This window comes from Trichosurus vulpecula, chromosome 9 (genome assembly GCF_011100635.1).
Source record: "Trichosurus vulpecula isolate mTriVul1 chromosome 9, mTriVul1.pri, whole genome shotgun sequence".
In the NCBI taxonomy this organism is placed as follows: Eukaryota; Metazoa; Chordata; class Mammalia; order Diprotodontia; family Phalangeridae; genus Trichosurus; species Trichosurus vulpecula.
Window position 1 is genome coordinate 191,416,286 of NC_050581.1, and position 13,649 is coordinate 191,429,934.

Here is a 13,649-nt window from a genome sequence, read left to right on the forward strand (position 1 = left end):
GAAAGGCTTGCATTTAATGGATGTCTTGTTATACTCCATCTGCAATTATGGGAAGAGAAAGGTGAAAGTCCATTCAGAAAAAAACAAACCCAAACACCCACCACCCAAGTGGGACAAAAGTCTCCTACCATTCCTGTTCCATATCGGTCTGTTCTAAATAATCATGCATGAAGACAGCCTTTGTTTAGGAGGCATTTCAGTAAAGCATGTTGTTGGCTTGGTGGCTATTGTCCTGTTTCCAGAATTGCATGTTCTGCATGACACCGAGCACACAGATATTATTGGCGGAGGCCAGGGTTGTGGGTCACTTGCAGCAGATGTGAAAGCCTCCTTTGTGCATTTCATTTTGAAGTCTGTTAAGATGTTGCCCCTCTTCAAGTCCAGCGTTTGCTTAGTGCCTATTGTATGCAAGGTGCTGGGAAGACTGAGTGCCTGCCCTCAGGGAGCTTGCTTTCTCCTAGTCCCATAATTCCCCAGGCTCACGTTTGGGAGGCTGTTGATGTTTGAGTGTCAGTGTTTGTGTGATTCTGAACACTAATGACTGGTTTGCTGAACTCTTATATACGTGAGAAAGCCAGAAGGAAGACTTCTCTGGGGACAGGAACTGCCCCCGACCCTGTCCTCGTCCTTCGTCTCTCCCGGTGCTCTGCTGATGCTAAGTGGCCATGGAGCCATTAACTGAGGACCTGGCCCATTTCTTCTGCCAGTTTGCTGGCAGCAAAGAGACCTGGTCTGGTAGCCTAGCTTTTAGCCATCTGACCTTCACTTAATGAGAAGGATGCGAGAGACATCACATGGGTGAGAGGTTCAATCCAAGCAGCTTTTTGGTGCTGATACCCTTAGCCAGAAATTTCCTTAGTGAGAGTGAGTCCCTGCCAGGAATACAGGGCTCAGATGCATTTGAAAGAGTTTGGGTTGTTTTGATTATACATTGGGAATGAATTTTAAGATTTAAGATTTACTTCAGCCTTAAGGAAGGCTGGGAGGTCATGGGAGGTGAGCTCTTGGTGAATGGTGATACGAACACAGGACTTGGTTCAGAAGGTGGGCTGCAGGTACTTCTCTGGGTCTGTCTCCTTTTCCTTGGGCCTGCCTTGCCTTCCTCAGGAGGATTGCACCAGGGCAGCCAGTCTCAGGCACCATAGAAAAGGGCGGCTGGGCCGGCCATGGTTCCGCAGCGGTGCCCATTCCCGGCTTAGCATGGCCAAGGGAGGCACCGTATGTTCTGAAGCAGTGTTCTTATAATTTTTTCATATGACTTTTGTAGTTATATTAGAAAAAATAAATATTGGTTTTGGTTATTTTATTTTACAAAGTTAATTAAATCCCACAAACATTTCCATGTACTCAACATTGGGGATCCAGCTGAGAAACAGAAGAGCCCTGCCCTTAAGGAGCTGCACGTACCCAGAATGCTATAATACAAGTAAAGGATTTAAGCCACTAAGGAGAGGCTGTGCTGGAGGTGGGTGTCACCCGTGGGATCCAGAAACATGAGCTCATTTCCAGCTCAGCCACTTAATTGTGGGTTGCTGGGGAAAACCTGACCTTCTGTCTTAGGAGGTTGATAGTGGACACCAGAAACAGCAGATTTTTAAGTTGTTTTAATCAAATAAATGTTTGGTGATCTTTTTTGATTAAATCCAGCAAATGTAATTGATTTTTTCAGTCATAATAGTAGCTAACCTCTAGCACCTGTGTGCCCCAGGCTCTGTGTTAAGTGCTTTACAGATGCTCCTCACAACAGCCCTGGGAGGTCAGTGCTGTTGTCATCCCCATGTTACAGGTGAGGATACTGAGACAGAGCTTCAGTTTCTTGCCCAAGGCCACACAGCTAGAAAGATTTTAGACTTTGACCTAAGTCAACCAGAAAAACTTCATGGGTTATGTATCTAATTCCATCTCTTCCTGTTTACTCATCTGGAAGAGAAAGGTGAGTATCTATGCTCGCTGTGTGAGTGTGTGTGAGCATGCTCTCAGCAGCGAGCTCGTGCATGAGACCTGTCCTTCTCAGAGTGGTGATCCCTCTGGCTTTCTGTCCCCTTGCTCTGCTGGGCTTTGGGAGGTCTGCATCTCTGCTGTCTGTCAAACTCTCTCTTCTTTCCCTGCGGCTCTGCCCCTACCCAGGCCCTAGAGAGGCAGAGAGAGTCCCTTGACTGCATTAGGAATGAGCGAGATGCGCTCAGAGAGGAGTTGGCCGAGCTGAAGGAAACCCTGGAGACAGGAGAGGTAGGTGAGCGGTCGTCCACCCCCCCAGCACTCCCTGATGGGGGCTGGCGCCCGGCTGCTGTTCCCAAGCCATCTCCGTGCCTGACTGGCCCTCAAACATGTACAGGCTGGGGCCTCCGTTGGGCAGCCACATCACCAAACGCTCCACTTCCTTGTGTGTTCTCATGTGTGATGGTTTTTTGTCTTTCAGAAGCATGGTTTAGTTATAATCCCCGATGGCACTCCAAATGGTGACGTCAGTCATGAGCCTGTGGCAGGTGCCATCACAGTGGTGTCTCAGGAAGCAGCTCAGGTCTTGGAATCTGCAGGGGAAGGGCCCCTAGGTAAGAGCGAGCCCAAATGCTGGGGGGAGTCGGGTGTCTATTGCCAGCACATGGGTGTGTGGAGTCTGTGGCTCTTGTGGGCCAGTCAGGCCAGACAGGGATGCTGGGGCAGCCTGAGGCTCTTCTGGACCGTGGCCTGGATTGGAATCAGAAAGATGTTTGACCACTAATGTTGGCTCTCACTCAGATGAGACGGTCAAGGGCCTTCTTCTAGCCAGGAAGTCTGTATCTGAACTAGCCATGGGGAAGCTGCACAGAAGTGGGTTAGGCGTGCACACAGTTTTTGGAAAAGAGTGAGCTGTGTGCAGGAGCAGCAGGAGCCTAGCATGTGCATTGGAGACTTCCTCCGTGACAGAGAATGTCACTTCTTTGCTCCTGTGGTTGATGTTCTAATTTTTATTAATCTCTTAATCACAGATAAGCTCTTCTAAGTATGATGCAATCCCAGTTGATAGGGCAGAGGCCCTTCTGCCCAGAGTAGGATATTCTCTAAAGAAGGGGGATATCCACATAGACTGACACAGAGTGCAGAGATTCCCTCATTTGTTTTTTAAAGGAAATTTTGGGTTTCTTTTGGGAGTCTTCATTGGGGAACAAGAGATGCTCAGCAGAGACCATGGCAGGTGGGAGGTGCAGCCAGGTAAATTGATTAGACAGAAGAGTAGTGATTAGGCCATGAATTAGGACCACGTTGGACTGGGTGAGGAGGGGAACGAAGGCCGCCTGGCAGGTCTGATATTTTGTAGGAAAAATGCCCTGGGCAGGTTGCCCTGCTGACCTGGGAGTCACCAGGCTGCCACTGCCAAAGAGGAGTTTGGATTTGGGAGGCCTGTTGCTGGAGTGGACAGCCTATGGCAGGGGCCGGTCAGGCCCGGAGGCCTCACGTCTTGTTCTTCCCAGTGTTCTAGAGGGCGAGCAGGTGTCTGGTTGGTGGGTATGATGCCCTGAGAGTCCACGCTGATCAGATGACCTGACTCTAAAGTCCCTCTCACACTTCTCCTAGTCACTGCTGCCTGTGACCCAGACTGGGAAGCGTCGCTGCTCATCGCCAGTGAAAGGCCCTAATGGCTCACGTCTTTGACTCTGAGATTTTAAGAGCCTGTTTCCTTGGGGAATTGGCAGCACTGGGTTATTGGGTTAACCTTCTTCCTCCTGATGGGATGATGCCAGTTCTCAATGAGCACCTTTATACTTCCTGTTGACTTTCAGATGAAAAACCCCTGCCCTTAGGATTCTGTCTGTGGTGCAGAAATAGGATTGAAGATTTGACGAGCGCTTGGAGTCTTTTCTTTTTTTTTTTATTTTTAGTTTGCAACACACGGTTCTACATAATTTTGAGTTCCAGATTTTCTTCCCTCCCTCTCGCTTAGAGTCTTTTATAAGGAGGCTTTTCTTTCTTTTTGTATTCCCACTATGTGTTTCTTTAAATGTTCTTGAGAAGTTGTGTGGTAATTAGCCACAAATTCTGTTATTCAAAAATAATTCAAATGATTAAAATTCCACCTTCTTTCTTGTTTTCTTTTGGTCTTAGATGTGAGGCTGCGAAAACTTGCCGGAGAAAAAGAGGAGCTGCTGTCCCAGGTAAAGACTGAGTCCCTTCTGTCGTACATGTGGCTCGGATGTTGATAAGGAGAGGAAAGTGTACTGGGGCCAAGGTTCAGAGTTCAGCTCTACCAGACTTGGACTTGTGTGACCCCAAGGTCACAAGTCCCTGGAACCTCTGAGGCCTTTATCTCTGTTGTAGAAGGTAGGAGTTTGGCTGGACCCCCCACCTCCCAAGGCCCTGCTCTTCAGAACGTCTCTAGTGTTTCTGGGTTATAAAGTCAGAAAAATAAAACTATATTTCTAAGCAAGGTGATATTTTCTTTGGGGGTCATGGCTTTCTTTCCTCTCTGTTTTCCCTTTCAAGATTCATCAGAAATGGGCATCTTTTCCCCTGTCGGTAATTTGTTGGATGGGTTTGGCCATTCCTCACTGCAAACTCTGGGGGTGTGAGCGGTGTGCCCTGGGCCTCCTCAGGAGCTTCATCTCTTACACAGGGCAGTGGGGGCAGCCCCACATGGGTTAGGTCTTTGAGTCGTGTGTCCATGAGCTGGGTTCACCACCGTTAAATGTATGATGAATGAGAGAGCAGGCCTGGGACCACTCTGAGAGTCTGCCACCGACACACTTTTTGACGAGGGCTTCAGGCCAAGCTCAGAGCGTGCCTTACTCTCCCCTTGTCTCCTCATGAAGATGCTGGTGAGGTGGTGAACATTTGTGACTAGAACATCCACAGCAATACTAAAAATGAAGACAGGTCTTTTTTCTAACCAGCTCCCCATCCCTTCAGAAAGGATGCAGATTGTAGCGTGAAGTGGGTTTGCATTTTGGAGAAGATGCTCCTGGTGCTTCTTGGCCCATCGGCATGCTTACTCTCTGACCCTCGGTCCAGCCTTCCTGGAGCCAGCCTGGTGGTCTGCAAACAGAGCTCCGGTGGCGTGCCCTTGTGTTACAGTGTCTGTCCTGATTTCAGATCAGAAAGCTGAAGCTGCAGCTGGAGGAAGAAAGACAGAAGTGCTCGAGGCACGACGGCACGTTTGGAGACCCAGGGGGACTGGAGAACGGCTCAGACCTGCAGTTCATTGAGATGCAGAGTATGTGTCAAACCAGAGTTTCCGGGTGGGGGTGAGGGGGTGAAGCTTGCCCCTGAGCAGCCCACATCCCTCCCTCTCATGGTGCAGCCCCAGGCTCTTTCTCTACTGGATCTCCCAGGTGTGCTTTTAGGGCTTTCATGAGGCCCTAAGGTCGTGAGGACCCTGGGGGCGAGGGCTGATCAGCACAGGGTGAGCTGCAGTGGGGCTGTCAGAATCTCCCCAGCCTAGGAAAGCCTACAGGCAGAGCTCTCCTTGTAGCTGCTCCGTTTGAGGCCCGGGGCAGAGGGATCTCCAGGCTCAGCTCTCAAGGACTCTGGAGGGCTCTCTCTTCATGCAGAGGCCTCCTCTCCCTAATCAAATGGTTTTTCATTATCGATTCACAGTAGCCACAATGGCACCTGTATTCCTTTCACTTGTGAAAGGAAGATGTTGGCTGAAGCTAGTGGTCAGGGCAAGCCTGCCCATTTCCTTCTTGCATTTTCATTAAAGATCCCCCTCCTGTATTGAGGTGAGAAACTAGACCAGATGTGGGGAGCCTGTGGCCTCAAGGCCACCTGTGCCTTCTAGGCCCTTTTGGCTGAGTCCAAGTGTGACAGAACAGTCTTTTTATGAAGAAACGTTTAAGAATTGAAGCTGGCTGTGGGGGTTCCCTTTGCATCCGGGGCAGCCTCCTTGTACACCTTCCTTCCCTTTGGACTCATCAAAACTCGTCTCCTTTGTGTCTTAAGAACACAGTTTGTGAGGGTGCCCCTGGGCTGGGCCCTTCAGGCCCTGGGCAGCTGGCTCTGAAGTCTGGAAATCTGCCGACTCCAAGTCCGGGTCCCCAGCCCCCGCTGCTTCCCTTCTCAGGCTGAGCCCTCCCTTCTTGTTAGTGAGGATCAGATCCAGAACAGAATTTCTTTAAGAATGAAATGATCATTATGATGAGTCAAAAGTGATCCTCTCTTCTGCTTCTGGGAGAGAGCTCTCTGAGCCGGCTGTCCAGAGGCCTGGTCCCAGGCTTGTGGCTTGTGGCCTGTGGTCAGGGGCCAGCAGAAGGCACAAAGGGCTGGGCCTGAGTTCAAATGCAGCCTCAGACACTTCCTAGCTGTGGAACCTGCCTTATGTGTGAGATGGGGATAATTATCACCCTTCCCTCTCAGAGTTCTTGTGAAGATTGCCTGCGCTTGTCCTTGAAAAAGCCCAGCGCAGGGTAGGCGCTTCATCAGTGCTGCCCCAGCCCTTGGCCCTGGGAAGATGGCAAGCCTATCTCTTGAGAGGTAGATACACGGCTGTCTTGGTCCCTTCAGTTGGGGGAATCCCCTCCCTATGGCTTTTCCAGCAGGATGGTGGAGGCCCCCAGCACCATCCCTGGGGACAGGCCCCTGTTCTCTCCCTGCCCTTTGTGAGTTTGGCATTTGTGAAGCGCACACTCTGTGTCCCTGTGGTAGCTGAGTAATGAGAGAGAGGCAGAAGACAAGGGTGTGTGCAGGGACAGATGACTCAGGGAGGCCTTCCTTAAGGAGCCAGGACCTCGGGTGGGCCAGGAGAGGGAGGCAAGGTCTTCAGCTTTGGAGATGGGGGAGAGGAAGGCAGGTGCCAGATCTAGGCATTGGGGTGGCAGTGGCCAAGGTATCCAGACAGGCTAGGCCAAGGGGTCTAGCTGAATGAGCTGGGGCTGAACACACCGAATGCCAGATCAGGAGTCTTCATGTACTGGGGGCACTGAAGACTTTTTGAACAGAGAGCAGAGAGCTGTCTCAGAGGAGGACAACTGGGAGCTAGAACACCCACTGGGGAGGCAGCCACAGGCCCTGAGGCCTGTGAGTGACAGCTCCCTGCCCCGAGGGGCCTGCCCGAGGCCTCACCACTGTCTTTTGTTCTAGGAGATGCCAACAGACAGATTAGTGAATACAAATTCAGACTTTCAAAGGCAGAACAAGATATAACGACCATGGAGCAAAACGTAAGTGCTTTCTGGGGTGTCTTTGTTCTCAGCACCCTGTCATTTTGGAGTTGGAGGGAGTTCTAGCCACCTAGTCCAGCCTGTCCTGAAAGAGCTCCTGCTGACAAGGGGCATGTGCCCCGGCCTCCAGGGAGAGCCGGTCTGTACCATGTTCCATGGGGGGTGATACTCCTTGTCACCCTATCCCCCACGCTGATCCCAGTTCTGGCCCTGGGGCTAAGCCTGTTCCTCAGTTCAGCATTTCCATCCCATTGGCTGTGTTGTGCTCTCAAACCCATGACCATTCGGCACTTTGCCCAGGCTTAAGACTCTCCTCTGATTATCAAAGGCCTGCTTGGACATGGGACATCCGGTGCCCCTGAGCCCCTCAGGATTTGCCAGGATCTCATTCTGTGGCTGGCCATAAAAGCCAACAGGAGGATCCAAAACAGTTTCTCCAATTAACAAGTATTATGGGAAAAAAAAATCAGGAGACCAGTAGCCCAAATGAATATCCCTTGGGTACAAGTCTGTGTTCTTGCTCAAACTCTGTCTCCTTCATGCCCTTGAATGGCATTGCCTCAGCCCCCGAGAGATGGGTAACCACGAAACTTGAATGTGGGAAGGGGCCCAGCCTCCTGAGGATTGTCCAGCTGGAATCCTGGGGGGCAGGGGGGGCTTTGGATTTATAAATAGCGCTCTGTTCCAATGTACCCATGCACTGGCAGGGACTGTGGGCTCGGTACATTACTCAGATACTGGTTACATGATGTTTCCACCAGAGGATTCTCACTGTGCCAGCCATCTTCCATGGGATCCAGGTGGGGGGGGTGGGAAACATGCTGGGATATGCGGCCTCATGGGTGGCTCCTGCTTACAGATTGGGAGGCTGGAAGGGCAGGTGGCCAGGTACAAGAGTGCGGCAGAGAACGCAGAGAAAGTGGAGGATGAACTCAAAGCCGACAAGAGGAGGCTCCAGCGCGAGGTACTTGCTTCCGAGTAATGGTGGGGTGGCACCTGCATTTGAGGAGACCCGCAGGTCTGAGCATTCTGTGTGGGACAGCAGGAGGGAGGGATAGAAAAGGGAAGGGGAAGGGAGTCAGAAAACTCATCATTCGCGGATCTGACAAATGAGGTGGGCATTTCCACAGTTCCTTTGGTCGAGCACTCCCGGCCCTCAGCTGTTTGGAGGGTGAGCCTGACAGAGGCTGCACTGGTCCCTCACAATGGGCCAGGGTGTCCCTGCACCTGACTTGGGGATGGCCTTGCCTTCCCCAGCATCAGCCTAGCCCAGGGAAGCCAAAAAGCCCAACAAAGTCGTTGGCCCACTTTCAGAGCCCTGAATGCTTTCTCCTGTGAATAGTAGCCGCTAGTAGCCTCCTAGTCACGCCCTCATGAAAGCCTCTCTTGTTAGCCACCGTTTATCCAGCCTGAGTCATCTCTCTGCTTCCCCAGTGCCAGCTGGACATGTCTGTCCAGATGTCCCATGGGCATCTCTAGCTTAGCACACCCCAAATGGAATTAGCTTCTCTCAAAAGCAGTCTTCCCCCAGATTCATCATCCCTGGCACCCACATTCCCAGTCCTGGAGTCAGCTGCTGCTCTTCTCACACCTCTCATGACCCATCGGTGGCCAGCAGCACTTTCTGCTGCCTCTCTACATCTTTCACATCTGTCTCTTCCTCGGCCACTCATACCTTCTACCTAGACTCTAGCAACAGTTCCCAACTGGACTCAGGACTTTCTGAGCCTTCCCCTCTTCTAGTCTTTCCTCTACCTGCCAAACTTACCTTCCCAAAGCCAAGTGTGAACTCAGGGAGTGTAGCTCAAACACTCACTTGTTGGGCATCGAAGGCCCGTTGCTAGCCTCTCCAGGATCATTGTACCTCATCTAGTCCCTCTCAGCCCCAGTAAAGCCTTTAGAATCCCATCATGGGCCCTCTTCCCCAACAAAGCTCCCCACTGTGCTCACATGGGAGGGAACAAGACCTTCCTCCTGTTTTCTCTCCTGGGGGGCTGTTGACCTTTTTTAGTGCTTTTCATTTCCCACCCACCTGAATCCAGACGTTTGTATTGGGGACAGAATTTAGCACGGGTGGCTTGTTGCCCATATGGTGCCTGAGCTTTGCTGTTTCTCTGTACAGTTACGGACGGCCCTGGATAAGATAGAGGAGATGGAGATGACCAACAGTCACCTAGTGAAGAGGCTGGAGAAGATGAAGGCCAACCGGACGGCCCTCCTGTCCCAGCAGTAGACAGCAGCGCTCGGTCTGCGGCCTCCTCACTTGGGACTCTGCCCACCTGGGCCTCTCCCTGGGCTTGGGTTAACTCAGACTTTTCCCCACCATTGACACAAACCATTTGAATACCCAGCTGTTCAGTAATATTTTTGTTTGATGATTAAAGTGGCATCCTTTTACTGTGTAATTTATGAGAGAATGAAACCGGTTTGAATCTGTGAATGAATTGGTTTTTATTAGCAGTTTGAGTCTAGAGGAAGAGCTGGTCGACCCCTATGATTTTGAGTTGTAGAATCCCGGCTCCCCTCCGCTCTCCCTCCTTCCTGCCTGAGGGCTCGGAGGCACCTGCCAACGCCCAGACGAGCAGAGGAGGAGACGAGGAGGAGACGGCTCCTGCACCTGCTTCCTGACAGACTTGCTCGAGACATCCTGCAACACAAGTGCCTTCTCCGTGGTGCAATTCAGACACATTCACCCTGAAAATCAAATAATGTTTATATTTTTAAGAGAGACACGTGGGGCTAGGGGAATATGTTCAGTGAACTTTATATGTTTTAATGGAAACTTTTTTGTAAAATATTTAAATTTATATCAGAAAATGTAAATGTATGTAAACTTGCTTTATTGCATGGGTCATGGCACACCTAAGGTCCTGGTTTGTTGTCACGGGATGACCGAGGCCCGACACTCTGAAGAGTAGGGACAAGATGTTGTACGCCGTCGACTGTATTTCATCTGCTGCTTACTCTCGGGATGAGGGCGGAGGGATCAGGTGGGGGGGCTGGGCCAGGTAGGCGGGTATCTGGACAGAGATGCTATTAAACAGACACTTTCCAGACCACCAAGGGCTGTTGCTGAGTTCTTTGGAGCCCTGCCTGCCCCACTCCCTCGAACCTTTGTCTTTATTACTGTTTCCACGTAGAAGTCTGTCCTCCTCAACAATGGCTGTCACAAGGGCTTGGGACTTCGGTCACCCTGGGGTAGAACGGTGGCCATTTCTTCAGATTTTAGACACCATCAGCGGTTTCACAAGAGTGACTTGAAAAAGATCCATTAAAGCCTCCCTTATGTCTCGAACCCATGAGCCCCTTGATTGGGTTAACATCAGAGCAATGAGGCTATTCTTGAGAAGCCCAACCAGGGAACCAGTGGGGCAGGGGAAAGGGGACAAGATCCCTGAAAGGCCAGGAATGTTCAGGGGAAAGCCCCCTTTGGTCAGACAGACATACTGGTGATCACCAACCCTTCCCTCAAGCTCCTTCCTTGGACTAATGTGACTCTTCGTAGAAAGAATTCTAAGGGAAACATGGCTCAGTGGAACAAGACATTGAAGGGATGGCATCATGATTTCCATGTAAACGTGGCTGCTGTAAGAATCACTAATTTTTAAACTTCGGCCGGAGGACTGGGAGCTTCTGGAGCCTTAGGCGGGGGTCGCCAAAGGGCAAAAACCTTTCACTGTGAGCTGTTCCTGGGGCCAGTGTGGGTTTGCACAACCGAGCCACCTTGGCCTCGGGTCGGAGCTCCTCCCAAACAGACCTGGAAGAGGCTTCACACGTTTAGGTAGAATTAGAGTCATATTCCTTAAGGAACAAGGAATGGTTGGAAATACAAAGTCCCACAAGAGTAGTTCTTATGCTCAAGGCACTCATTGGATAAAAAATAAGTCTGTGCCCTCCAAGAAATTAAAATCCAGTTGGTGGAAGGAATGTGTGAGATGTACACAAACATGATAGGATACGATTTATTATTTTAGAAGGATCTGAGAGAATGAAGGCTGACAGAATCACACATTTTAGGAGGCAGCCTTGGGAAACTGTTAAGTTGCAACTATGCCAGGAACATGTGAGGGGGTGGGGAAATAGGTCTGAGAAGAAGATGGTTGGGGGCTGATTGTTAAGGCCTAGAATGTCAAGCTAAAGAGCTTTTAATTGTGGAGAGGAGCTTCCAGTGGTTTTGGGGAAAAGATCACTGGCAGCAGCATGAAGGTTGTGGATCAGGAAACTGCAGAGACAAGGAGGAGGCTATTTCAGTAATCCAGGTGAGAAGAGGCCCTGGGCTAACTTCTACACGAGTAAGGAAACTGGACAGGGAATGGTGATTGCCGTTGGGCAGGTTTCATTTGCAGTGGCTGGAGATGTAGGACAGAAGTCTGAGCAGTATTTGCAACGAACTGCTCAGAGGTGTTAGCTACAGCCATCAGGGTGGATGAGATGACCGAGGGAAAGCCTGATGAAGGCCAGGAAGACCCCAAGATCAAACCGTTTGCCGAGGTGGAAGGTGATTGACTAAGGAGCTATCAGCGAGAGGAGAACTCGGGGTCACTGGGGGGGATCAATGGTGTTGAGGCAGGGGAATTACAGGCCCCTAAATCTGACCACTAGGAAGTCACTGGTGACCATGGAGATCATGGTCATGGTAGCATGGTAGGACAGAGTCCAGACCACAGGAGGGTTTAGTGATGAATGAGGAGGAAGGGAGGGGAAGGTAGGCCCTTTTAGGGTTAGCAGTGGGGGAGAAGCACTACTGAAAATGATGTCCCAGGACACAGTGCTTGGAGCCCCATGCTTAAATTTGTACTAGCTTTCTGATCCTGGGAAAGTCACTTAGGACCCACAATTCAGGACATCCTTCTTCTCCAAATCATCTACTACATGGTAGGCACTGGGGAACGGTGACAAAAAGTACCTGCCCTCAAGGAGCTTAAAATCCAACGGGCTGATTGAACGCGTACACAAGTTAGGAACTACAATGTATATTCCAGGAGTGGGCATTTAAATCTGGAGCATCAAGAAAGACCCAAGGGGAAAAGGCACTTCAGGAAGTTGGAAGAAGGCAGAGGGGTTCCTGAAGGTGGGGGATGATGGGAAATGAATGGGGAAGAGCTAGCAGGCTCTTCCAGCTAGAAGTGGAGCGTGAGCCAGTTGGCACTGAACTTTGAATAAATAGGCTTATAGAGGAGCCGCTGAGGACATTTATAGAAGACATATGGTCAAGTTTGAGCTTTAAGGACAGTTTGGCTGCTGCGTGCAGGACGGATTGAAGAGGGATGAGGCTGTAGGCAGAGATCAATTTGGATGCTATTGCAGGCACCCATATGATAGGGAGAGGACCGTGCAAGCGGAGGCCAGGTGAGTGGTTTGGGAGCTGTGTGGGTGAAAGTGACCAGACTTATGGGGTGGAGGGAGAGGTAAGAGGCCAAAGTTGCCCACCTGGGCAGCTGGAAAGATGGTGACACCATCTACGGGAATTGATAAGTTCAGTGGAGGGATGAGTTTGTGGGGGAAAGTAAGAATTCTGTTTAGAAAATATGAGTTTGAGGAGTCTTTGGGACAACCAGGCAAAGATGGTGGGCCAGCTGTTTGTAACGTCCCAGGTTAGTCATCTTCAGAGACAAAAAGGAGCTGATAAGGTCAAGAAGGGAAAGCCTATATGGAGAGGAGAATCTGTGGTTCATGGGTGGGAAGGGAAATCGGCAGAGTAGACCAAGGAGACCCTAGGAGGAAAGCCCAAAGGGTGGTGTACAGGGAAATGGGACTGTCACCAGTGCTACAGGCTGGGGAGAGCTCAAAAAGGATAGACTGTATTTAGCAGTTGAGATCTTTGGGAACCTTGGAGAGAGCTAATGCTGTGAAGTGGATGGTTTCCAAGCCTCATTTCCTCCGCCTAATATGGAGCTCATCCTTGGCCCACAAAGTTCTCTTTAGCATTTGCTCAATAGGTGCCTATCTCCATTGGTATGTCCACTGACTTCCTCACTGGGTTGTGTTGTTGTGTTTGTCCTTCGTTCCATCAGGGAAATGATGACATGACTTGCAGTTGACTCTGACTTGAATGAGGGAGGGCTATGCAAGGTCACCAGCCTCACTTTCTCCTCCAGAGCCATCTGGGTCCAGTGACTAGATATTCATCAGGATGACTGGAGATGACCCAGGATGCAATGGGAGGTCCTGGCCTTTCAGGCTAAGGTCTTTTCATGTACTCACTCCTCACTGGCAACTCTACAATGAAGTTACAGGTCCCGAACTTGTCCTTCCTCCTACGTCCCCCTTCCTCCAACAAACCCAACACAGTCTTGTGCTCTCTTCCTGCTGGCAGCATTAGTAAGGCTTTAGGAGGGGATTTCAAAGATGAAAGCTAGGGGATGTTGGTGAGGAGGACCCCTAAGAAAGGATTAGATTTGCAAAGAGAAGGGAGGACTACCTCCCCCAGTGAGAATGCAGAATGAGACGCTTTCCATCTGTGCAGTGGGTGAGGAACCACAGGCTCTTCCGAGTGGAAAGGGACCTTTGTGGCCT

At 50.6% G+C, this 13,649-nt stretch overlaps 1 protein-coding gene across 11 annotated transcripts in view; it reads left to right on the plus strand.

Annotated features, from left to right (window-relative positions):
* Positions 1-10,192, plus strand: part of LRRFIP2 (LRR binding FLII interacting protein 2) — a 113,114-nt gene extending 102,922 nt beyond the window's left edge. For 5 of the 11 annotated variants that reach the window (XM_036738552.1, XM_036738555.1, XM_036738554.1 and 2 more), the window contains 7 exons: positions 2,128-2,229; positions 2,420-2,552; positions 4,084-4,133; positions 5,068-5,188; positions 7,054-7,133; positions 7,993-8,097; positions 9,256-10,192. In XM_036738552.1, coding sequence (XP_036594447.1) covers positions 2,128-2,229; positions 2,420-2,552; positions 4,084-4,133; positions 5,068-5,188; positions 7,054-7,133; positions 7,993-8,097; positions 9,256-9,366 — 702 coding nt within the window. In that variant the 3' untranslated portion in view covers positions 9,367-10,192. The remainder of the gene's footprint in view (positions 1-2,127; positions 2,230-2,419; positions 2,553-4,083; positions 4,134-5,067; positions 5,189-7,053; positions 7,134-7,992; positions 8,098-9,255) is intronic. The other 6 variants (XM_036738559.1, XM_036738560.1, XM_036738557.1 and 3 more) reach the window with 3 other exon arrangements.
* Positions 10,193-13,649: the final 3,457 nt, after the last annotated feature.